Genomic DNA, 26,652 nt, shown 5'->3' on the forward strand with positions numbered 1-26,652 from the left:
CCTCCTGCAAATACCTTGCGACTTCAGTGTCTGTACGGATTCTTTTTGGGACCGGATTGGAGGATTGTGCTTTTCTCTTTCCAAGCAGGTCCGCAAGATTCTTTTTTTTTTTGAGGAGGAGGAGGAGAAGATGATGGCGCACTTCCTCCTTCTCCCTCTCCAGCCGCAGCGGTACTCATGGCACCTTCTCCATCCCCGACATCACGCCACTCTTCGGGCATTGCCAGCTTCTCCTCCAGGAGCGCATCTTTAACGTCATCTCCGGGGTTGATGTCCTTGTATCTTGGGTCAATGAATGACGCCTTTGCCAATAGTTGCTGTGTTGCAGGTGCACTATATTTGTCTTTCAAGACTCCAACCATTTTTCTTTTCAGGTTGTGCATCAACTCCGTGTCTTCATCGGTTGGGAGCAAAAGATCCTCAGTTAATAACTGTAGGACTGGTTTAACAGAGGACACTGTAACTGTCTTCTCGGAAGACAGCGCATCTGTAAAATCCACGACCTTCTTCAGCGCTGCATTAACGGATTCGAGGAGTTCGATGTCCTGCCACGTCGGTATCAAATGTTGGCTGCGCCGGTCATCCATCAACACCCTCCTAATGGCTGGGACTTGCTCGAGAACTCACGCAACCATTTTCTGCTTAGTGCCCCACCTGGTAGGAAAACCCAATTAGGCTATGTTTTTGTCCTGTGCAATAAAATGTATTTATTTATACACCATGCCACTTCCTCCTTTTCGCGACCAGTGCAATGTCACATCAATCTGTATTTTGTAGCCTAGGCCTATATATGATGCTCTTATTCTTATTTTCCATTTCTTTATTTTTTATTTAATGTGTATTTTTGCCATCTGTTGTGTTTTATCTTACGGAGCCCTGCACATTACATGCAGGAAAAAACTAGGCTAAATCGTACGCAGGATTTATAAATAGAGGGAACAAATTAGTAAATCGTGTGGACGGTTTAGCAAGTCGAGGGAACAAAGTAGTAAATCGTCAGCACAATTTAGCCTACTTTTTTTTTCTCTTGCACCATGTGCAGGGCTCCTTAGTATCTGGAGCTGCTATAACAAGCGAATTTCTCCAGCTCGGGATCAATAAAATCTTATCTTATCTTGATCATGAAAATGGGCAGCAGAAATTCAGAGCATTGATTGGCGTTTCTATAAGTTTTGCCCAGTTATTTACAGGATTTTAGATTTCGTTATTTCGTTTCGTATTCGCTTTGAAAATTTCTAATTAATACATCATAAAAATATTAACAATAATATGAAATAACATTTATTTATATAACTTTTTTTTATATATATATATCCTTTGTGTTTAATAGGAATTATGGAACAGGTTTTGTCATTGTTTGCAACCCATTATTTTGTAGAATAAATTATTCAAAGTTTCAACAAGTTGCGTTTGGACGAGTGCGTTTATATCCACGGACTGTTACCTGAAAAACAACGTCTAAAGAAATAAGAATCGAAGTTTAGCACAACTCACCAGAACTAAGCAATGTTGGGGCAGGTTGAGCTCGACTTGTTCTTTCTGCAGCTTTCTCTTCTTTTTCCAGCTCTGCGAGAAAGTCGTCACCAATGTTCTGCACACACCCATGGCTCGGGCAGTGCGGTCCTTTTCTGACTTCATTGCATTGACGGCTAAATGCAGATTATGGCCAAAGCAATTTAGCCATTTCCAGCCAAGTTTTCGCACCGCAGCCACAATATTTGCCCCCATTGTCTGTGGTAATACAGACCAGTTTCCTCTCGTCCAGGGACCACTCTTGGAAGGAGGACCTGAGGGCTTCCGCCATGTCACCCGTGTGGCTTTCTGGCGTGAACACGGTCTCCAGGCACTTCGATTTTAGTTCCCAGTTTGCACTGAGATAGTGTATGGTCAGGCTCATGTATGGCATCATGTTTACGCTTGACCACATATCAGTTGTCACTGAGAAATGATCAATGTCTTTTAAGTCCTGTATTATGCCGTCCTTCACTGACAGATACTTTTCAGGGATCGCTGTTTGAGAAAAGTACTTTCGGTCAGGAAGTACATATTGCTTATCAAACGCCTGTAGCATGGCTTTGAACGCTGGCTTCTCAATGGTACAGAATGGCACCATTTCTTCAACCAAATAACGAGTAACGCTGTCAGTGCTCGCCACTGATCGCTGCTTCTTTGGTACTTCGCACCTGGTAGGTGTGCTGCACCCAAGTCCGGCAAACGCCACAGGATGCTTAATTCTAAGATGTGATCTTAAATTAGTGGTATTTCCTCGCGAGACGGATACTTTGGTGTGACAAATACGACATACTGCCTTGTCCAAATTCACCGACTGCCCCTTGTCACCTGCCTCAAAGCCAAAATGTGCCCAAATAGGCGACAAAGTATTTGGCCGTCAACTGTTATTGCCTATACCACATAAGAGAAGTACCTAGCAGTTAATTAAATAAAAAAATAAATCCCCCATATGTTTAATGGACTGTCCCTTCCTTGCGCAGGAAGCGTTTATTTTTTCTCCAGCAGCCCTTGAACATAGGACTCGCGGAATACAGTAAATTATAAGCAAAGATGAATGTGTTTATAGTTCATATCACACACCATATGCACTCCTGTAACTCATCATGCACTGCAATATTAGGCTTTGGTTTATTTCACCAGTGATGGTTGGTTGGTCAGATGACAGGAAGTTAATAACCACAGGAGGATTACATGGGGGTTTTGTAGAGGAAAGTTGAGTGTCACTCAGAGTCAAGACCATTCAAGACCACAGAGCAAAATCCTCAGTGTTAAAGTACACAGTTCAGAGTCTATATGAGCCCAATCTACAGAGAGGACAAAGTTACACTGGTATAGTGTCACTATATAGCAACAGATTTAAACACTCGGTTGGTCAGATGAGAGGAAGTTAAAAACCACAGGAGGAGCTGATGATGTTTAAAGGAGGAGCTGTAACTATATATAATGAAGAGGAAGACTGACAGAAACAGAAAATGGCTGATAAGTGTGATCTGTGTCTGCTGGGACTGATCATTCTCTCTTCACTTCTCACAGGTAAAGAAATCTGTATTTTCTCTAAAGACATTTAGTGGAATTAGTCTGGAAAGAGTTCATTTGAACATGCTCAGTTTATTCTTGCACACATTCACGTTGTGATCTCAGAGTTGTGTATTGATACACACAGATCATACTGTATTATTCCTGATACTGGACATAGTGTCACTCAAACATCTGATGATGAAGAATTATCTTCATATTAAGAGTGTGTCAGTGATTTGAACAGCTCTCTGATAAAGACTAATAGTTTATTCTGGAGAGTGTGTTGTTTGCTTTAAGTCAGGAAAAATACTATGATTTAAAACTTCTGCTTTTTATGCTGGTGTGTTTTATGGTTCATTTATTAATATATATATATCATAATGATCACTGAGCTATACTGTGTTTCAGGAACCAGTGGAGTGACTAAGTTCATCAGTTCTGGTGAAAATGTCTCTCTGTCCTGTAATAAAGCTCTTTCTGACTGCAAATCAACTACATGGGTCTACAAGAACAGATTCAGTGATTCAGAAGTTGAACTGATTACTGGAGGGGTAACGAATAAAGACACAGAGAGACTGAGTCTGGAGTCTGACTGCTCTCTGAACATCAAGAACGTCACAGTAGAAGATTATGGAGCATACAGATGCAGACAATATGTGAATGGAGAACAAGGACCTGATGCTTATGTTCATCTGAATGTTCTTCATGGTAAGTTTATGATTAGGCTATGTGATCAATTTAAAAAGGGCAGATTCTCCCTTTAAACTCAAGATGATGATTGAAGAGTCTGTGATTTGTGTCTTGTGTTCAGTTTCAGTGTCTCCATCATCTTCATCATCATCTTCATCATCATCATCCTCATCATCATCTTCATCCTCACAGACTGAGATCAGTCCAGGCCGCTCTGTGACTCTCTCCTGTCAGTTGTATTCATATGATGATCTCTCCTGTGGTTATTGGGTCAGTTCTGAGGGAGTAGAGCTGTTGTGGGTGAATCAGGCTGGTGTTGATCTGAAGACAGACTCCAGATATCAGATATTATCATCATCAGCTCCAGGTCCCTGTATCATCACTCTGACTACAACACTCCTGAATGAAGATGACAACAGAGAGTGGAGATGTCAGCTTACTCGCAGAGATCAACTGGAGACCTCAGTCAGATACACTGTCAAGTATTCAGGTGAGAAAACACTCTTTTCTGACAGATTTGTGAAAACTTCCACAGATTGGCTCTACTCTTTCTGATGGCTTCATACGTTTTGGAGTTGTAAAATATTAGTGGTCAAAGTCATAAACTGCATAACAATCCTTATAATTCCCAATATTGGACTCCTACATGGGTCATACACTGTTAGACTTTTCAAGGGTTTTTTACAGTAACTTACTGGCAACACTGTTGCCAGTAAGTTACTGTAATTAAGAGTTACAGTACCAAACCATATTTCAGTTTTGTGTAATACAGTGCATTACTGTAAAAACGAAGCTAATCAGTACACTACTGTAATTATTTTTATTTGTACTAAATATAAATTAGATTTGATAATTTTGATATATGATTAATTTTATTTTTATCCTACATAAGTACTACTTTCATACAAACCAATTAGACAAAGTTATCACAAAATACCATTTTTTTATTTAAAACATTTCATATATATCACAAAATTAACATGCCAATGCTGGAAATGATGTGTGAAATTTTTACACATTAATGGGTGAGTTTAGGGATAATGTTTTTTGTGTTAATTTTAACTCATTCATTGTGTTAATGATTTTAACAAAGTAAATATGTCAGAGAGGTTAACACAAAGATGTGTAAACGTGTTAAATTAACACATTATGTGCTGTCCTTCACTGCAAACATTTTTGAAAACATACATAAAACCATAAACAAAACATTAGCATTTGACTAAATCAGGGTTCACCAATCTCGGTCCTGGAGGGCCGCTGTCCTGCAGAGTTTAGCTCCAACCAGCTCCAACACACCTGTTTGAAAGTTTCTAGTATGCCTAATGAGACCTTGATTAGCTGGTTCAGGTGTGTTTAATTGGAGTTGGAGCTAAACTCTGCAGGACAGCGGCCCTCCAGGACCGAGATTGGTGAACCCTGGACTAAATGAACGTAGTCATTGGTTGTTTAGCTTATACAAGTATTATAATGAAATATCAACCATTACATTCATAAAACTGCAGAATATAAATACATTTTTAAGCATTCAAAAAGGAAATGTCCAACACAGGACAAAACACAGTTCTTTTCACAATACATGACACATAACCCCACCTTCAAAATAATTTCACTTATTTCCAAAAATTTGTTGGATTCATGTACACTGGAGGCCAAAATAAGTATTTAAGTGTCTTAATGTTTTTGAAAGAAGTCTCTTTGATGCTCAAGAAACATTTCTTATTATTATCAATGTCTGACTGTCTACTCCATCTTTTCTACAGCATAGGAGTAAAAGTCATCATCAAAATAATCTTTAAAAAGCCAACACAATGTTTTTGTCCACCTTTGTGAATAAATGAACTTCTCCAAAGATTGGTTCCTGTTCAGAACTTGATTGACAACATCAGAGTGTTCCCTGGTCTGCATGCGTGTCCACAAACACAAATGTACTCAGTCCTTCAGAGGAGATCCCGGTTCCAAAACTATATGAGAGAGAGAGAGAGAGAGAGAGAGAGAGAGAGAGAGAGAGAGAGAGAGAGAGAGAGAGAGAGAGAGAGTATTAGTGTCACATTATTTTTAACCTCCTTTTTTTGTTAATTTTTATTATTATTTTCACAAAAACTTAAGAATATATATTTGTAAACAGCTTTTGTCAATAAATAGCATACAAAAGAACTAAATAAAATTATGCCAGATTAAATTTTAATACTTACAAATCCTAAATTCTGTCCAAAAATGCTGAGATCCATAGAAAGAACGACTGAAATCGATGATTTTAGCCCATTTCAGCTTGTCTGCAGTGAAGGAGTACCTGTTTGAGACAAATACACAGTAAGATACATGCAAGAAATCACTGTGTGATGATCGTTCTCCTTCCTACAGTAGTTAACCCACCTGTGCGCTGATATTAGGACCTTCCTAGTCAGGTGGGACTGCAATGGTAGAGTCTTCTGGCTAATAAAATATCAAAATAATGCAAAAATATAAACTTAAGTTGTTTAGAATGCTAGATTTTGTATGAATGAATTAGTGAGAGTTTTACTGCAGTGCTTACCTGGATACATTTAATCTGGTGAGACTGAACAAAGACAATGGTCCATCTTCTGATTGGTTCATTTGCTGTCTAATAAAGTTAGACATAAGGCAAAGGTCACTTATTTGATATAAAGTTAGCCAATTTTATAGAGATTTTATAAGATATTGTAAGATATTGTAAGCTACTTAGTCTGCACCAGTGGCTCAAAAGCAATTTTCACATAGCGTATTGCTAATCATTTCAGCAAATTTATCTCAAAATGTATCACAAATGGGCTGGCCTACCTCTGGAATCTTGCTGGAAGTCACTGGCGCGAATTGGCGCTTTGTTGCAGTTGCCTTTAAACACAAAAATGGAAGTAAATATTAAATTCCATTAAAAAAAAAAGTATAATATGGTATAGTTTGCAAACTAATGCTAAAACTATAAAGGTTCTCATCAGTAGGCCAACATTAAGATATAAACAGAATTTCACATTAGTTTATTCACATTTATTGTTAATGTAAACGCGTTGCTCGTTGGCATATTTTAACTCGACAATTCAATAATCTAACAAAGTGTGTAAAATGAAACGTTAGCTCAGTTTACCATGGTAAAGTTCGTTACCGCCATGCTGACGACGAGTAACGTTAGGCTAACGTTAACGTTATAACATAGGTTAAACTGGGCACAATCCTGACAACACACACAGAATGTTTTGTTTTTTTACCTTGCTTGCTGATCTCTCTCTCTCGGTGAAGTGAATTCCGTCTCTTCCCCGGGCCAGACACGAACGTCGCGATCCAACAAAAGACAGACCCCATTACCTACACTGGATGCTCTGACGCGACACGACAAATCCCAGACAGTCAGTGTAGTGCATAGACTGTAAAAAATAGGTGTAGTGATGCGCCGCGGCCGTTATATTTCTGACGTAGTCCGATACGAGTCCAAGCGCTCGCACTATTTCTGACAAGGGATAAACAGGTATGCATTTAAAGGTCCGGTCGCTTCAATGTGTCCAATATAGACAGCCTCTGGCTATTATAGCGTTGTAGACACGCGGTGTAAGGCAAAAATTAGGAAATAAAAAGCACGGTGGAATGGTGCCAGCCAGAGAGGCAGTTACGTCAAATACAGTAGTATACAGCAAATTTAAAAAATACAGTAAGTCTCTGTATGTGGTGTTAGACGTCACAGAAAATTCCCATGATGCAATGGGAATCACAGTTATTTACTGTAAAGAGAAATAGCAGTATAATACTGGGGGATTTAAAGTAAATAACTGTAGAAATTACAGAAAAGTCTAACAGTGTATATGATATATTGCATAAATCAGACGAGTGTATTAAAGCCTAGTGTGACCCATGTAGGGGGTCGGTTTTAGGAATTATAAGGCTTATGTCCAGGGCTGGACTGGGACAAAAAAATCGGCCCGGGCATTTGGGCCCAGACTGGCCCACTATATGATCATAAACACCATACTCTACAGTGATGAATCCATGAACAAGCTATAAGCTGCATTGGCATAGCAATACCAGTGTTTCTCTCAGGATTTTTGGTAAAACTGTGGTGGGTGGACCTCGGTCCTTCTAGGGGGGTTCGGGGGCATGGCCCCCCATAAGAAAAATGTTGTGCATTTTAATGTTAAATTCATCAATCTGGTGCAGTTTGAGAGTTCAAAATTAAAAGCTCCAACCCATATTCAGTGTGCAAATTAAACAAAGAAAAATCGAAACCTCTTTTAGTTACAGTGTCTATTTACATTACACTACATAATAGTTATAATATTAATCATATGACAGTAATAGCCATATTTTGTAAAAGAAATGCACTAAAAAAATAAAGGAAACTTTCATAATTAGTTTTGTACCAATTTCTATACTTGAAAGAGATAAGCACATGATCTTTTATTTTGACGGAAACTGCATCAAGCTTTTATTTTGGCGGAAAACATGGTTTACAAACGCCTCATTAAATTTCTAGTGAATTGCGGTAATCGTCAACTATTCAGATGTGGATATTATCTGTAACTGGGTTATGGGTTCCTACACTCATGACATGGCCTAAGTGTTTTGAAAGTAGTTCTGCTTACCGCAGGCTCTACACTTTCTCATCTCTCTCCTGATCCTCCTCACTATCATCATCTGCCACAGGAGCTGATGAAGGTCAGAAAACATATTTTGACACATAAAGCGTCTGCTTTAAGGGCCTGGTTCTATTTTTTTCACACTATTTCTCTGTACATTCCTTGCGTTTTTCTCCATCTCGCAGACTATTTTGACAGATACACACTGACACTGTAGCCTGGTTCTACCAGACTCTCGTACATTTCATTTGTACAGAGAGTCTGGCCTCTCTCCATTGAGAAACGTTTACTTCCTTGTAGGCGGGTTCGCTGTTAAAGTTCAAAACTATTGGATCTGCCCAGAGTCACTCAGGATCTGCCATAGCCAATCGCTAACGTGTGGTCGTGACGTATGTCATGCGCCGAAACCGGCCGGAAACAACAAGTCCGAATGATCAGAGGATTATGTTTAGAATAAGATGTCTGTCAACGAGAGCTGCAGGTTTTGTTCATCGAATTTAAAGCAGCACTCAGTAGCTTCGGGACTTCTTCGCTGTATTCTCGCTTTTTGCTCGCAGGTTTCTCTCTAGAGCTCCCCCACAGCTTCGGAATAGATATTTGACAACACTGTTGTAAAAACTCGTTGTTGATTCTCAGACACCAGAGGCTATAGATCAACGACATCAAAGCAGATGGGACATTCTTTAAAACGTCTTCTTCATTCGGGTTCGAACAGCGTGAGGGAGCGCAATAATGACAGCATTTTAGCAGATTTCTTTTGGCCGTAAAGCAATTGTTTACATCGCGAGACCTGATATCATGCGAGACTTCCTGACGCAGCGGCCGGCGGCCCGCCGGCTCAAAGTTGCAAGTGCGTATTTTCCGCTCACGGGCACCAGGGGGGTGCGAAACGACCACCATTCAACCCGAAATAAGTAATATAACCATTCCAATGACTCCGAAGCTGTTCAGTTAAGGTAAAAAAAGTTACTTAGTTCACCTTTAAGAGTTCAAGGAACAATTGTAAATTCTAAATGTATATTTGACACTCAGTCATTTAATGCAGGTCTGTGGTCACTGTCTCAAAGAGCATGCACAGAGTCCAAATGAAAACAATTCCCCATCGTCCAAATTAAACAATTCCCCATCGTTAGTACACATTGATGGCCTAAGACACGAAACGAGCGGTTTGTGTGAGAAAGCGAACAGTAGCCTATTTATATCGTTTTTACCTCTCTGAGGGCGCGCGCGCATCCTGGTGTGTGACGTGTACGCAGACTGGTGCATAGATACACTAGAAGTCGCCTTGTCTATGGCAGTTCATTGGAACGAATGTCTTTAAGGCGACATCTAGTTTACATATCTATGCCGCTGCGGTCGTTTCAGATCTGCCGCAAATGCTGTACAGTGATCACCGTCCAAAATGTCACGGTCATTGTGCACGCCGAGCTGCCCAGCACGAACTCCTAACTTTTCTGCCTCCTTCACTTGGTCCTCCATTAGTGCAACAAGAGGGGAGACGACAACAACTATCGGCTTTGCATCCCTATCGTTCGCCTTAGCTAACTCATTAGCGGAGTGAGCTGGAAAATCAAACTTTTCCCGAACCCCGTGGGGAGGAGAGTCACAACATCATGGCCACCAACAAAACTTAGCAAACATTGTTCTTGCTCCGGCTTTAACTTCTATATATTCGGCAGTTTTGCAACAACGGACCGAATAACTTTTCTCACGTCTTTCTCCGCTGCCATTACTGAACTCCAACGCAAACTGACGCACTACATCAACGTCATCGTTCTCAGCCACTCCCTCTGTTCGCTGATTGGTCCTACAAAAAATTGGTTTCTGGAAACCTAAGAATATACAGCAGTCCCAGACGTAGTACTGAAGGAAAATGAAATTGAGCGGAAGTGCGTAGGAGGGCGCAGCCAGGCTACTGACACTGCTGCACGCTCGTTTAAAGTTGTGATTGGGCCAGCCCAGTGTCAATCAAGAAAAGAACCAATGGGCCGCTGATCTACGTGTTTCATGGGCTGGTCTGTCAGAAAAAAACTGTGGCTTTTGACCTGACTTTTTTTGACCACTGCATTACACCGGCACAAACCCAGCGCCACCAATTAAGCAAAACAAAACAAAACGAATGGGCCACCGATGTACACATTTTATGGGCCGTTAAAAAAAATTTAAAATAATAATAATAATAAATATTATGTATGAGTATGAGATGTATCGGCCCAAAAAGCACGTAGGCCCACCGGGAAAGTGTCCGGTATGCCCGATGGCCAGTCCAGCCCTGCTTATGTCCTTCATTCAAGCTGAAGGTTTATTTGCATGAAACACAAACTGCAGGTCATGATCGATATGAACATATGATGTTAATGTCCTACAGGTGATGCGTCTGAACATTCATCTTCTGCAGATCCAGTCGCTTCACCAACACTGATTCAAGTCAGAAGCTCAAACTCTGAGAAGACATCAAGCCGAACTACAGCAGCAGCTCCTACACAAGGTTCATGATCACATGATCACTGTATAAATAGATTTATTTTTGGTGAATAGCGATAGTCATTCTCCTCCTGACAGCTTGAGAGTGAAGTAAGAAGATAATAGATGACAGACTCGTGCACATATTCATCATTTCTGTGATGTGAAGCTCCAGTATTATGTGATGATGATGTTGTGTATATGTGGCATTATGTGTTGAACTGAACTAACAGACGTGATCCACAGATCCAGCTGATACAGCATCAGAAACTGGAGTCAGTGTGTCTGCTGGATCATTATACAGAGGTACTCGTTCATTTATACTGACAGCTTTATAACATTAAACTATCAGTCAGTCTGTAAATGCTTCATCAATAACTGTTGATAGTTGTGTAACCGTTAACCCTTTTGGGCTTAAGTTATATATCAGAGTAGGGATGGCAAGGCTTGATATTAACTTAGGTATAGGAAAAAAACGAGTTTGCTTTGGTTTACCCAGCTATATTTCTGAAGAATCAGATCCAAGCTTTACGCTTATAATGTATTCACCAACCCAAAATCTCAAATGTTTACATTATACAAAAAAAACACAAAACAAAATAATAAACAAGGTAGAAAACAGAAAAACATCAGTCATCAAACAAGAAAAGTTAAGCGTTTGGGGAATCTGGACTGGAAAAGTCAATGATTAAACTTAGCTGATGGTGAAGCCAACAAAGCTTGGTAATGGATGAAATGTCCTTGCAAAAGTCAGCACTTTTAATTTGATAGTCCCAATGTTGCAGATAGGAAAGGTGTCCTCCTGTCTTCCACAAGGGCAATCCAAGTGCTCACGTTAAACATCCAAGAGTCATAATCCAAGCACCAAACCACAAAGCAGAAAGTTAGCTGAAGCAAGTACTTTCACCCATGTAAGAAAGCACAGGAATAAAAAGGTCCATCTAAATAGACGACACGTCACAATAAGCATGAATAGCCCAATGCTCAACACACTCAATATCATAGTTATACATTAAATACATGTACACTCTGGTTTAATATTTGTAAAATAAACAACAAAAAAAACATACTACTTACTGATTGACCAAAAAGGAAACACATTCCTCAATCATAGGACCTTATAAAGTCAAACGGAATAGCCTAAGAAAGCCATTGCTTCCACTATCCACATGTTTGCCTACTTCTTCAGGTATAGTACCTGGCTAAATACTCATCTATGAAGATGATTAGTGCCCCCTAATGGTGTGGAAAATATAACCGCTAAGGTAACAGAGTTAAAGCTGTTACAGTTGAATACCCTTGACTTCAGTCATGTACAGTTTCTCTTCTTCCTCTCATGTTTCCTGCAGTGATTGTGATTATTGTTGAGATGGCAGTGTTTGCTGCTCCTACTGTGATTCTTCTTCAGATCATCTGTGCAAGAAGAGCTGGTGAGTTTTGAGCCGCACACAATCTGATGATTCACACTCATCTGATCTGGAACAATCTGCAATCATGATAAAAACACATACGAGAGGTCAGTCAATGCTTTTATTTTGCAGGGAGGAAGGACTCGAAGCACCCAGAGGAAATAGAGATGCCGACAATATTAGAATAAAATACTGATGAGTTTAGAGCCAATCTGCAGCAATATTTACAATAGCAAAAACGTACAGAGGATTGTTCATTGTTTTATTTTCTTCTTCTCAGAAAACAGAGAAAAAACTCTGAGCACTTATAGTGACATAATCAAGTTTAAATAAAATTTTCTTGGTTTTATGGATATATTTGCCTACAGTGTTGAAAGTCATTCTCTTGCGCTTCATATGTAAACTGCTTTAAATATAATATTAATACAGTAATGGACAGACTCAGACTGTATAATCTCTCTCTGTTCTGTGTGATGGAGCTGATTTGAGGATTCTTGGATCTTGTCTGTTCATTCCTGTTATTAGCATCTTTTTTCATTTTGAATGATTGCTATAATTTTCTTAATAAAACCTCTGCAGTTGTGTTTAATAAGTCTCCTTTCCTGAGATGTTTGTTAGGAATATGTTAATTCCCCTTCATGAGCTGGTAATGTATCTGTAAGTCCACTGAAGCGAGTTGTAGTTGAGAAGCCGCTTCAATAACCGAGAGCTAGATATTGGGTCTTAAACACCTCACGACACCCTGAAGGACCCACTGAGAGGTCAGACTTGAAGCACTGTTCCTGAGATGCTCTTCTTGGTGGTTAACTGTAAGCAGCAGACAGATCCAGCAAGAGGAGAACTGAGGATTCGGAGGCTCCTATTGCCAGTCTCAGAGCTTCAATAACCGAGAGCAGGGCCGTCTCAGTTTAGTGGCGCTTCTGAAGCCAGACTGGTTGTTGTCCAGGAGGATGTTCTGTGTCAGAAATGTAGATAGTTGGTCGAAAACGACTCGTTCAAGTGTTTTAGCAAAGTGGTCCAGAAGTTCAGGGAGGCGGAAGTTAAATCAGTGGTGCTTGAGAAATACATCCCAGATCTTCCAGAGCATTTGTAGTGTTGATAAAGGAGTCTGGATCTGATATATTTCTCAAGGCTGGAGAGAGTAAAGCAGAACGTTATAATCCATGTGTAGAAACTCCCTGAAGACAGTTAATATCTGCTTTACAGACGCTCATGTGCAAATGCAGGTTTCTTTTACAATACTTTAAAATCTGTTTTATAATTCAGGAAACTGCTAAAATAAGGAAGGGAGACTAACAGTAATGCTCTCGTGTGCAAAATAATATCTTATAAACTGTGTTCAGAGCAGATGTGTGTTGAGATAGTGCGGTTCAGAATACGCATGTAAAGCAGCACTTCACTGTGGCATCGTGTCTCTATACAGCAACTCTAGCAGGATTTAATCACTCAGTTGATCAGAACAGAGGAAGTTAATAACCACAGGAGGAGCTGATGATGTTTAAAGGAGGAGCTGTAACTATATATAATGAAGAGGAAGACTGACAGAAACAGAAGATGTCTGATAAGTGTGATCTGTGTCTGCTGGGACTGATCATTCTCTCTTCACTTCTCTCTGTCAAGGTTCTCCTCTGACCGTTCTGTCAGTCGTGTCAGTCTAATCTGTCTATTTTAGTGGTGTTTTGTTCTTCCCGCTGTTCCAGAGGATCCTTGCTATTGTTTAGTATATTTTCCCCCTTAGTTTTCTCTGCTTATTCTGGAGCAATGTAGCTGTTATCTGATTGGCTTGAGTAAACGGTGGGTGGAGTCCACTTATCTGTGGCTTTTTCTGCATGTTGAAGCTAGAAGTGTTTCAAAATCCACAGATGCGTGCAGCGATTTACAAATGCACAGATAGCGCTTCACAAATAAATGCCAGGCAGAGTTGTGTTTGTGACAAAACACATTTGTTTACATTTTTTATTCATTTGTAAATCTCATTTTATTTACTTGTGAGTTTTATAAATTTTTGTGAAACTCTTACATTTATTTGTGGATCTTAATCTATTTATTTGGAATAATGCAACAATCCTAACCCCATACTTTTATTTTGGGACTTTTAGGATATTGGAAATTTCAGTGAAACTTAAGGTGTGTGAAAACCCCCTACACGTCCATACACTTGAGATGCACAGAGATGATCAGATACAGGACATTTCTGATTACACACACTAGATGTGTTCAGACAGAGATTTCCAGTTTACCAGCAATTGCTGATGTTGTAATGTTTAAATCCTGGTAAGCATGAGGCCAAGAAAACTGTCAATTCTTAAAGATTTATTAAAATCTTAAAGCAATCCAACAGTGCCAAATGTTACATAATGGTCAGCATGTACAACACACTTCAACTCTTACTCTACACCTTTTATAGGTGACAACATGTGGACTACAGCATTTTAGAGCTTATAATATTAATAATGCTCAACGTTAAGTATGAAGTAAATGATGATCATAAACAACCGCTAACAAATCTGGATAAATATAATCACACAAGAATTAGACAAAATACAAATCTAGAAATAAAAGAGCAATGAACTAGACTCTTACTTGTCATCCCTATTTATGAGCAAACACTGGAAGATTACATAAGCTTGAATGATTGCAGCTCATGAATGCTTTAGACTACAGTCCTAGCCATGGTTTCTTTTAAAAGACACTTTGGTCAAGTCAAAGCAAGTAGCAATATAACTGGAAAAAAGAAGTTTACATTTATTTTAAGCGGTTTAAGCAGTTGCAATCAAGCAAAACGGCCCACAGTGTTAGTGTTTGCAGTAAAGAGCTATATTAGAATAACACACACATCAATGTCTGCCATGAAGAGTTGTTAACTTAAGATTTCACTCATTTCTTTCTAAAACATATACGTTGTGTGAATGCTAATGGCAAAACTAAGGTATGGTAACTGTGCTGTCATACATAAATAACACCTGGTGAAGTATTATAATCACGTCATTAAAAAAGTGTTTAAATTAGTCCATCATAACATTTTGCCGACTATTTCCTTATGCCAACTTTGTTCTCGTAAAAGGGATGTTAATTGGCACAAATGTGCGTTCTTTTTATAATCACTAAAAAGCTGTCACTCATCTCAGACTCACTGCATTGCGATCTCACAGAGTTCTGTTATAATCAATGAAGCTGTCTACACTGCATAATTAAATTGCATGATTGCATAACTTAAACGCCTCTGATTGGCCATCGCGTTCAGGAGATCAACAGACATGTCTGTGATTGGCTTCAGAGCTCAACGCTGTGAAAACACACTGTAAATAGAAACCTTTGAATGCAGCAAACTCCACCTTCTTGAATTGACATCCATATTTTTATTAAATTTTTTATTTATTCGTTTATTTGTCAGGGACAATGCAGCGCACATTATTACATTATTACATACAGAGTACGGCTGGAGCTAGATTATTTGTGCATTTAAAAGTCAGTTTAAAAAAAGAGAACTTAATAAAGCTAACAAAATCTAAAAGCTTGTATTTCTGTACAATCAAACAGTGGTGCCACATAGTTGGTTTCTGATCCATTATTTTCAGTGCCTGTTTGTATAATTGTAACGGTCACCAGCTGGAGTGCCCATGAGAGCCGCCAGAGGGCACTCCACACCAGACTATCTTGTTCACTCAGACTACATTTCCCATAACTCACTGCCCGGACTCATCATCACTGATTGTATTCACCTGTATCTCATTCACCTGTATCTCATCACCTTGTTAGTTTCAGCCTATTTATTCCTTGTTCATTCATTCAATCATTGTGAAGTTTTGTTTAGTGTCACACTGCAACTCTGAGCGTTTTCCTGGTTTTCTTGTTTACTGGTTTTCGGATTTCTTGCCTGTTCCTTGGATTACTCTCTTGCCTCTGACCCCTGCCTGTCTTGTTTTTGTTTTGTCTTGTTTGTTTGGACTGTCTACCTGTGTTTTGACCCATTGCCTGTTTATTGGATTACGTGTCTGGATTGCCCCTTAATAAAGCTGCGTTTGGCTCTTAACCCTTGTGTCTCGGAGCGGTTCGTGACAGAAAACTTCGCCACACCTAGATCCAGCAGCTATGCCAACAGATACAGCAGTACAAATCCTGCGTCTCCGTCAGGGGAATCGGCCGATCGAGAGGTATGTCGAGGAGTTTATTGAACTGGCACATCTCACCTCGATGAACACAGAATGCCTTAAGATCTTTTTTCGGGGAGGGCTATCTGAACCGCTCAGTTCATTCATGCCCTTGCATGATCCTCACGAGACTTTGGAGCACTATATTGATCTGGCCCTTTTGTTGAGCGGCTCATCGTTTACTGTGGGCGGGGTAGAGGAGGAGCTCCGTGAACCTGCAGTATCCCCTCTGCCTGAGCTTCTCCACGTCAGCCCTGCCGAGCCTGCACTCCACGTCAGCCCTGCCGAGCCTGCGCTCCACGTCAGCCCTGCCGAGCCAGAGCTCCACGTCAGCCCTGCCGAGCCAGAGCTCCACGTCAGTCCCGCCGATCCAGAGACGGTTCACGTCACGTCTGCCGATCCAGAGGCTGTTCACGTCACGTCTGCCGATCCAGAGGCTGTTCACGTCACTTCTGCCGATCCAGAGGCTGTTCACGTCACTTCTGCCGATCCAGAGACTGTTCACGTCAGGTCCGCCGAACCAGTGTCCCAGGACAAGATGGTCTCCGCTGAGCCAGTGTCTCCGGACAAGATGGCCGCCGCCGAGCCAGTGTCTCAAGACAAGATGGTCGCCTGCACTGCCTGCTCCGCCCTGGTCGCCTGCACTGCCTGCTCCGCCCTGGTCGCCTGCACTGCCTGCTCCGCCCTGGTCGCCTGCACTGCCTGCTCCGCCCTGGTCGCCTGCACTGCCTGATCCGCCCTGGTCGCCTGCACTGCCTGATCCGCCCTGGTCGCCTGCACTGCCTGATCCGCCCTGGTCACCTGCACTGCCTGATCCGCCCTGGTCGCCTGCACAGCCTGATCTGCCCTGGCCTCCCATCTTGCCGCAGTCTCCAGGTCCTCTTCCACTTCACGGGCCTGGCCCTCCATCCCGCCCCCGGGTCCTCCTCTGCTCCACCACCCTCCTGAACTGTTTTTCTGAGCGTCTGGAATCCGCTCCTTAAAGGGGGGGCTATGTAACGGTCACAAGCTGGAGTGCCCATGAGAGCCGCCAGAGGGCACTCCACACCAGACTATCTTGTTCACTCAGACTACATTTCCCATAACTCACTGCCCGGACTCATCATCACTGATTGTATTCACCTGTATCTCATCACCTTGTTAGTTTCAGCCTATTTATTCCTTGTTCATTCATTCAATCATTGCGAAGTTTTGTTTAGTGTCACACTGCAACTCTGAGCGTTTTCCTGGTTTTCTTGTTTATTGGTTTTCGGATTTCTTGCCTGTTCCTTGGATTACTCTCTTGCCTCTGACCCCTGCCTGTCTTGTTTTTGTTTTGTCTAGTTTGTTTGGACTGTCTACCTGTGTTTTGACCCATTGCCTGTTTATTGGATTACGTGTCTGGATTGCCCCTTAATAAAGCTGCGTCTGGATCTTAACCCTTGTGTCTCGGAGCGGTTCGTGACAATAATGATATGATGGGTTTGACTGTTGTCTGGGAGGCTTGGCCCCATACAGTAACACAATAGGATAAGTGAGAGAGTATCATGGCATGAAAAAACAGGAAAGTTGCCTTGACAGGTATATGATACCTTTTCATTCTGAAACAGTTCAGGTTTGTCAGGACAGTCTTACAGAGTTTGTTAATGTGTTTATTGAATTTGAGTTGGGAATCAAGAATAATACCTACAAATGTAAATTCCTCAACTTCCTCTATGGCTTCTTGATCTATTTTGATAGTACACTTAGCCTGGTGTGGGTAGAGTATCCAAAAACTGTACTCAAGTAAAAGTACAAGTACTTATAGAAATATTTACTCAAAGTAAAAGTAATAATCTTAATAGTTACTTGAGTAAGAGTAAAAAAGTATCCAATGAAAAAACTACTCAAGGAGCGAGTTACTAGTTACTTCGGATCATATAGGCCTATAGGCTATATATAACACACACAAAAATAAAAAAAATAAAAGTACATCGGGGGCCCTATCTTGCACCCAGAGCAATTGACTTTGTACACCGACGCATGTATCATTCCTATTTTGCACCCGCGCGAAACGCGCTTTTCCCTCCACAGAAGCACGTCGCTAAACTAGGGAATGAACTTGCGCTCCCGGGGGCGGTTCAGCACAAAAAAGGAGCCGTGTTCCGGCGCAAACGTTCCTTCATGCTATTTTGATGGTTTAGAAAACAATTGCGCCACTAACCAGGAAAAAAAAGTCAGTGGCGCGTTGCGCATGTTATTCATATGCTATTTTAAGGGCGCATGTAACCACAAACCACAGACAGAGCATCCATGGCAGGGACAGATCAGGATTCAATAGGGCAATGACTCAGATGACATAAGAAATAGAAAAAAAAGCAAGAAAAACTAAAAACCCGGCCTTGCAGAAACAAAGCCAAAAATAATCATTATTCAGCTGTTCAATAAACTGTTTATTGTCAGTAAATTGTCAGTTTCATCACGTTTGATTTAATAATAATAATAATTCATTACATTTATATAGCGCTTTTCTCGGCACTCAAAGCGCTTTACATGGAAGGGGGGAATCTCCTCAACCACCACCAATGTGCAGCATCCACTTGGATGATGCAACGGCAGCCATATTGCGCCAGAACGCCCACCACACACCAGCTTACTGGTGGAGAGGAGACAGTGATGAAGCCAATCAGTATATGAGGATGATTAGGAGGCCATGATGGACAGAGGCCACTGGGCAAATTTGGCCAGGATGCCGGGGTTACACCTCTACTCTTTCGAAAGACATCCTGGGATTTTTAATGACCACAGAGAGTCAGGACCTCGGTTTTACGTCTCATCCGAAGGACGTTGCTCTTTTGGCAGTATAGTGTCCCCATCACTATACTGGGGCATTAGGACCCACACAGACCACAGGGTGAGCGCCCCCTGCTGGCCTCACTAACACCTCTTCCAACAGCAACCTGGTTTTCTCAGGAGGTCTCCCATCCAGGTACTAACCAGGCTCAGCCCTGCTTAGCTTCAGTGGGCAACCAGTCTTGGGCTACAGGGTGACATGGCTGCTGGCTGATTTGGCCTTAATCCAGATAGTTTCATTCTTCTTTCATGTGTATTTCTAACTTTTCCCGTTCGTCTCGATCTCTCTTTCCGTCAGCTTCTATTACCCTTAAAGCGTGACTTCTGAGGATATTTTTCTCTAAAATAATCTATTTTTAACATTACGTAACATTGCCTCCTAAAAGAATGACAGGTGACAGGTGAGCTCGAGTTGAGCCGAGCTTCCGCTCTGCCAAATATCTCCCGGGGGAGAGGTTCCCCTTATATAGTCACTCGTCTTACTATTGAGTCAGAGGAGGAAAAGAGCTAATTTGATGAGGCACAGAATGTTTTATGTTTATTGCAACAGAACACATCGGTTTCAATACAACACTTAAACATTCTCGAGGTTCTCCGCTGGCCGCCGAGGGAACTCTGAGTGAGAACACACTCTCTTTGTCGCTGGTCCTCCGTCGTTCACAGACAGCGCTCTTTTCCTCCTGGCACGAACATCAGGAATGCTGCATCTTTATGTATCTGCAAGTCCACTGAAGCGAGTTGTAGTTGAGAACCCGTGTGCAGTTTTATTTAGCGTGTGTGTGTGTGTGTGTGTGTGTGTGTGTGTGCGTGTAGCAGAGACAACGCGCATAAGAGAGAGCTTACAGTGATACTGATGTTGGTCTCGGGTCGGGGTCGGGCTGATAAATTGCAGATGTTGTCGGGCCAGGGCCGAGTTAGGGCTTGAGAAAACTGCACGAGTTGGATTGAGTTGTTACAACATGTGGACTACAGCGCCATCTCCTGACTAATACACAAACATTACATTCCCCCATTACTTAAAGGATTAGTTCACATCAAAATGAAAATTTCCTGATAATTTACTCACCCCAATGCCATCCAAGATGTTCATGTCTTTCTTTCTTCAGTGGAAAAGAAATTACGTTTTTTGAGGAAACACAATGGACTTCAACAATTTGGTGACCGTTGAAGTCCATTGTGTGGAGAAAAATCCTGAAATGTTTTCCTCAATGCATGCAAATGCAAAAAATCAATGCAGTTTCAAAGGGCTCTGAAGTGCTTCAAAGGGCTCTGCACGACCCCAGCTGAGGAATAGGGTCTCAGGGTGTCCGCGCGGTAGTAAAAATAATCTACCAAAATTAAGGCCCTTGAAAGGTAGTAAAAGGTAACAAACGCAATTTGACTTGGTAGTAAATTTTTCATCACCACCTCAATATATGAGTTTCCATTTTTTTGCTTAATATTTGTGTCTCCATATATTTTAACTTCATGTAGCATAATTAAAAAATATATATACGGTGCTAACAGGACCTGACGGGCTCGACATTAACGCTTGTCCGGGACAAGTGGATTTTTTGAAGGGACAAGTAAAAGAATTTTACTTGCCCGACCGGACAAGTAGCCTAATTAAACGTCAATAACAAAAAAAATTATAAATAACTAGGGAATCACTAAAATGACAGAATGATTCTGATTGTATTTATATTTATTGTAAGTTGCGATCGATAGTGGATGTATTACTGACGGTAACAAGGTTGTGCTGTTGAGGCTCGCGCAGCCTCTCGAGGAGAAATCCAAACAAATGTAAACTCAGTTTAAACTCAGTTAACAACATAACGTTACTGCCAGTGCCAAAATTCAAAATGTGTTTTAATATTTTTAACATATGATACAGTTTAGCAACCTCACACGACGAGTGCTGTTTTCTTGAGTACCATCACGACTGAAAATGTGACATTGCTTTTGATACAACAGTTCAATAAACAGTTCAAATTAAGTTACTTACATTTTAGACACAATATTGACTGTTTTTGTTCTGTTTCAGTAGCAAAAATAGTTCCAAACAAAGATCACAGCAGAACCGAAACGCATCTCAACCGTGTTTCATTACTGAATGATTCAGCGTTTTGAACGAATTGGCTGAGTCAAAGATTCAATGTCCCATTCATAAACATGTCTCATTCTTGAATGAATCAGTTGTTTGAACGAATCGTTTGAATGAATGACTCAATGACTCGCTCATTAAGACGGTCGCCTGACGCCTCCTACTGGCGGTTTACTTTCATGTTTAAAAGTATCATTCTTTCCAACGTTTCTTATTTGTATATTCAAAAATATTTTAAACGATCTCATATTCATAACATTATTTAATGCAGTTGTACATTTTCAGTGTAAATGATTTAATTTGATCAGCCCTTCCTAGGGTAACAACAGCCCTATATTATCTTAATAGGCTATTCCAATTTAATCTATTGATAAAATTTTAAACTAAAGATTAAGCATACATTGAATAAGATTTGGGGGGTGGGGGGTGGCCCTTTAAAGGTGCAGATATGACAATATGCAGATTTAAATATATCAGAGCTGATTTAACACAGATGAGGATATTTCTTCAGAATAAATTATATTTACAGCACACACACACCAAAAACATTCCGGACAAGCAACTTTTTTACTCGGACAAGTGAATGACAGATTTACTTGTCCAGAGGACAAGCACATGAAAATGCTTAATGTCGAGCCCTGAGTGAGTCGGAGTTGATAGCAATGACAAAGTGCCAAGGTTATTATTCACCTTATTAGGGCTAAGGGCTATGGTTAGGATAACTCAAGGGCTAGGGTTAAGATAAGGACAACTGAAACTCAACTCGACACTACAAAAAAAACATAATTGACAATGACAATAGGCCTACTTAATGATAACAATTAAACATTAGTGTACCTAATATGTATGATGGGTGTGACAGTGTCACACTTATACCTTATAGTAAGTAGTAAGTGGTGCTTTACATACCCCGCCCACCCCACCACACCCCCCAAAAAAGGGCTGCTGCTTGATGTCGTGATGGTAGTAAAAAATATTGTGGAGGTGGTAAAAAAGGTAGTAAAAGGTAGTAAATTCATCTCTATGATTCCTGCATATACCCTGGGTCTTATCTAGCGAAACTGTCGATCATTTTCTAAAAATAAATAAAACTGTATATTCTTTTTAACCACAATTGTTGGTCTTGTACTGGTGTGCGATGCGTCAGGCATTACGTAATCACGTTGGAAAGGTCACGCTGGACGTAGGCGGAAGTACCGCCCCATTGTTTACAAGCGTGGAGAATACTTAGCGGGCGTTACCCTCGGTTTGGGACGGGACTGGAGTATTTTGCACCGTACTCCCAAATTCCATGGCTTGGTGGAACAGGAAAAAACACAGGAGCAAGATGGGCTAACGCCGCCGATGTACCCGAGTCACTCTTAGCCACCCGTGCTGCCAACTTGGCCAGTGTTGCTATATTCATAGACGCGCACATTCCACTCTTACACACACACACTGCACACATTCCATTCTTACACACACACACTGCACACATTCCACTCTTACGCACACACACTGCACACATTCCACTCTTACACACACACACTGCACACATTCCACTCTTACACACACACACTGCACACATTCCACTCTTACACACACACACTGCACACATTCCACTCTTACACACACACTGCGCACATTCCACTCTTACACACACACACTGCACACATTCCACTCTTACACACACACACTGCACACATTCCATTCTTAGGCACACACACACTGCACACATTCCACTCTTACACACACACACTGCACACATTCCATTCTTACGCACACACACTGCACCCATTCCACTCTTACGCACACACACTGCACACATTCCACTCTTACGCACACACACTGCACACATTCCATTCTTAGGCACACACACTGCACACATTCCACTCTTACGCACACACACTGCACACATTCCACTCTTACGCACACACACTGCACACATTCCACTCTTACGCACACACACTGCACACATTCCACTCTTACGCACACACACTGCACACATTCCATTCTTACGCACACACACTGCACACATTCCACTCTTACACACACACACTGCACACATTCCACTCTTACGCACACACACTGCACACATTCCACACTTACGCACACACACTGCACACATTCCACTCTTACACACACACACTGCACACATTCCACTCTTACACACACACACACACACACACTGCACACATTCCACTCTTACACACACACACTGCACACATTCCATTCTTACGCACACACACTGCAGTGCACACATTCCATTCTTACACACACACACTGCACACATTCCATTCTTACGCACACACACTGCACACATTCCACTCTTACACACACACACTGCACACATTCCACTCTTACACACACACACACACACTGCACACATTCCACTCTTATGCACACACACTGCACACATTCCATTCTTACGCACACACAGTGCACACATTCCATTCTTACGCACACACAGTGCACACATTCCATTCTTACACACACACACACTGCACACATTCCACTCTTACGCACACACACTGCACACATTCCACTCTTACGCACACACACTGCACACATTCCACTCTTACGCACACACACTGCACACATTCCACTCTTACGCACACACACTGCACACATTCCACTCTTACGCACACACACTGCACACATTCCACTCTTACGCACACACACTGCACACATTTCACTCTTACGCACACACACTGCACACATTCCACTCTTACGCACACACACTGCACACATTCCACTCTTACGCACACACACTGCACACATTCCACTCTTACGCACACACACTGCACACATTCCACTCTTACGCACACACACTGCACACATTCCATTCTTACGCACACACACTGCACACCTTCCACTCTTACGCACACACACTGCACACCTTCCACTCTTACGCACACACACTGCACACATTCCACTCTTACACACACACACTGCACACATTCCACTCTTACACACACACACTCCACACATTCCACTCTTACACACACACACTCCACACATTCCATTCTTACACACACGCACACATTCCACTCTTACACACACACACTGCACACATTCCACTCTTACGCACACACACTGCACACATTCCATTCTTACACACACACACTGCACACATTCCATTCTTACGCACACACACTGCACACATTCCACTCTTACGCACACACACTGCACACATTCCACTCTTACGCACACACACTGCACACATTCCATTCTTACACACACACTGCACACATTCCACTCTTACGCACACACACTGCACACATTCCACTCTTACGCACACACACTGCACACATTCCACTCTTACGCACACACACTGCACACATTCCACTCTTACGCACACACACTGCACACATTCCATTCTTACGCACACACACTGCACACATTCCATTCTTACACACACGCACACATTACACTCTTACACACACACACTGCACACATTCCACTCTTACGCACACACACTGCACACATTCCACTCTTACGCACACACACTGCACACATTCCATTCTTACGCACACACACTGCACACATTCCATTCTTACACACACGCACACATTACACTCTTACACACACACACTGCACACATTCCACTCTTACGCACACACACTGCACACATTCCACTCTTACGCACACACACTGCACACATTCCATTCTTACGCACACACACTGCACACATTCCACTCTTACGCACACACTGCACACATTCCACTCTTACACACACATTCCACTCTTACGCACACACACTGCACACATTCCACTCTTACGCACACACACTGCACACATTCCACTCTTACGCACACACACTGCACACATTCCACTCTTACGCACACATTCCACTCTTACACACACACACTGCACACATTCCATTCTTACGCACACACACTGCACACATTCCATTCTTACGCACACACACTGCACACATTCCACTCTTACACACACACACTGCACACATTCCATTCTTACGCACACACACTGCACACATTCCATTCTTACGCACACACACTGCACACATTCCACTCTTACGCACACACACTGCACACATTCCATTCTTACACGCACACACTGCACACATTCCATTCTTACACACACACACACTGCACACATTCCATTCTTACACACACACACTGCACACATTCCATTCTTACACACACACACTGCACACATTCCATTCTGACTGAAGCTCCGATGCGCGTATCACACAAGCAACACAATCTCTAGTGAAGCCCCGTATCGGGGCGTGTATTGGTTTACTAGAGTCACTTGATCGATGACAAACGAAGCCTCACTTTCTCTCCAGTCACGTGCGCGTTTCGCTTTGGGTGTCAGAAGGCTCGAACTCCAGATCTTATTTAACGAGTCATTGTTGCCTCAGTCTGGTTGATGTGTTTGTGAGGAGAGTGCTGTACTTTGAAAGTTAATCAATATATTACATTTAAATAACCAACATTTATTTTTCACTACTTAGGCTATAATTTTTTCGTTGTTTTTGTGTCTTTTTGTTTTTGTAAAATCTTTGCACTTTTTGGTGATTTTAGGTAATTTGGTGTTGGTATTTGGGTTTAGGGGGGAAGGGATAGGGTGTTGGTGAAGGGTTTGTATTTAGAGCAATGGCAACAGCCAAAAATAATAAATATAGGGAGAGCGGGGCACAAAGTAACGCTTTTTGACTTTCTCAGTTTGTGTAAATCTACTTATGGTTCAGAGTATTTATTTTTCCCCACATTAATTTCCCACATGTCTAGTACAATTATGTGTTTTTGTTTTATTAATACAGTATATACTTTTTTCTTGACATACCCCGAAAGAATGGAAGTGAAATGTGACAACATGCCCCATAGGTGGGGTACATTGTAACATGTGTGGGGCACATTGTAACATAACATATGACAGCTTAAAATGTTATCTGATCTAATAAAAAATATATACAAAACAAACTAAAATATTTTCTAAATAAAATACAATTAAAAAACTTTTTTCATATAAAATAATGCCAATTTTTAATAATTAAATATAAACTAATTTTTGAGTTTTGACTACGAACACAGGAAAACACAGCTATACAACATAGTTCAAAACAAATAAATAATTAGTCATTTCTGAACATTGACTCTCAGTCTTTATTCACCTTTTTCTCACGTTTTCTCAATAAAATTAATAAAAGTATAGAATATAATAGCATATTTCTAATAGGGGCACATTGTAACGCAGTGTGACAACATGCCCCGCCTGCACAACTGGGATTTAAACCCTGCTAGTGTCTTCTGCTAGTTAGCGAAGCATTAAATAACTATCTCAACTGTTAAATAACATCTTGGAGATTAAAATAATATCAGATTTGTCTTATTTTAAATAAACACAAAAAATAGAGATGAAAAGTTAACTTAAGTAAGAAATTTACTTTTGCTATGGTTTAATAAATGTTTATGGATATCTTC

At 41.3% G+C, this 26,652-nt stretch overlaps 2 protein-coding genes and 1 long non-coding RNA gene across 3 annotated transcripts in view; 1 reads left to right on the forward strand and 2 right to left on the reverse strand.

The window, feature by feature from the left end:
* Window positions 1-26,652, reverse strand: part of fam234b (family with sequence similarity 234 member B) — a 208,300-nt gene that overhangs the window by 128,854 nt on the left and 52,794 nt on the right. The window lies entirely within an intron of this gene.
* On the forward strand, window positions 2,758-13,005 carry LOC309480213 (uncharacterized protein). The gene is made up of 7 exons (XM_082144623.1): window positions 2,758-3,045; window positions 3,439-3,738; window positions 3,842-4,210; window positions 10,672-10,791; window positions 11,013-11,072; window positions 12,116-12,196; window positions 12,308-13,005. The coding sequence occupies exons 1-7, from the start codon at window positions 2,985-2,987 to the stop codon at window positions 12,361-12,363; spliced, it is 1,047 nt and encodes a 348-aa protein (XP_082000749.1). The 5' UTR covers window positions 2,758-2,984; the 3' UTR covers window positions 12,364-13,005.
* LOC309510713 lies at window positions 4,629-7,164 on the reverse strand. The gene is made up of 6 exons (XR_014210425.1): window positions 6,945-7,164; window positions 6,520-6,573; window positions 6,254-6,322; window positions 6,094-6,153; window positions 5,913-6,010; window positions 4,629-5,681 (listed from the first exon to the last, which is right to left on the reverse strand). It is a non-coding gene; the product is annotated as an uncharacterized lncRNA (long non-coding RNA).

Source organism: Leuciscus leuciscus, assembly GCF_965113295.1.
Source record: "Leuciscus leuciscus genome assembly, chromosome: 1".
NCBI lineage: Eukaryota > Metazoa > Chordata > Actinopteri > Cypriniformes > Leuciscidae > Leuciscus > Leuciscus leuciscus.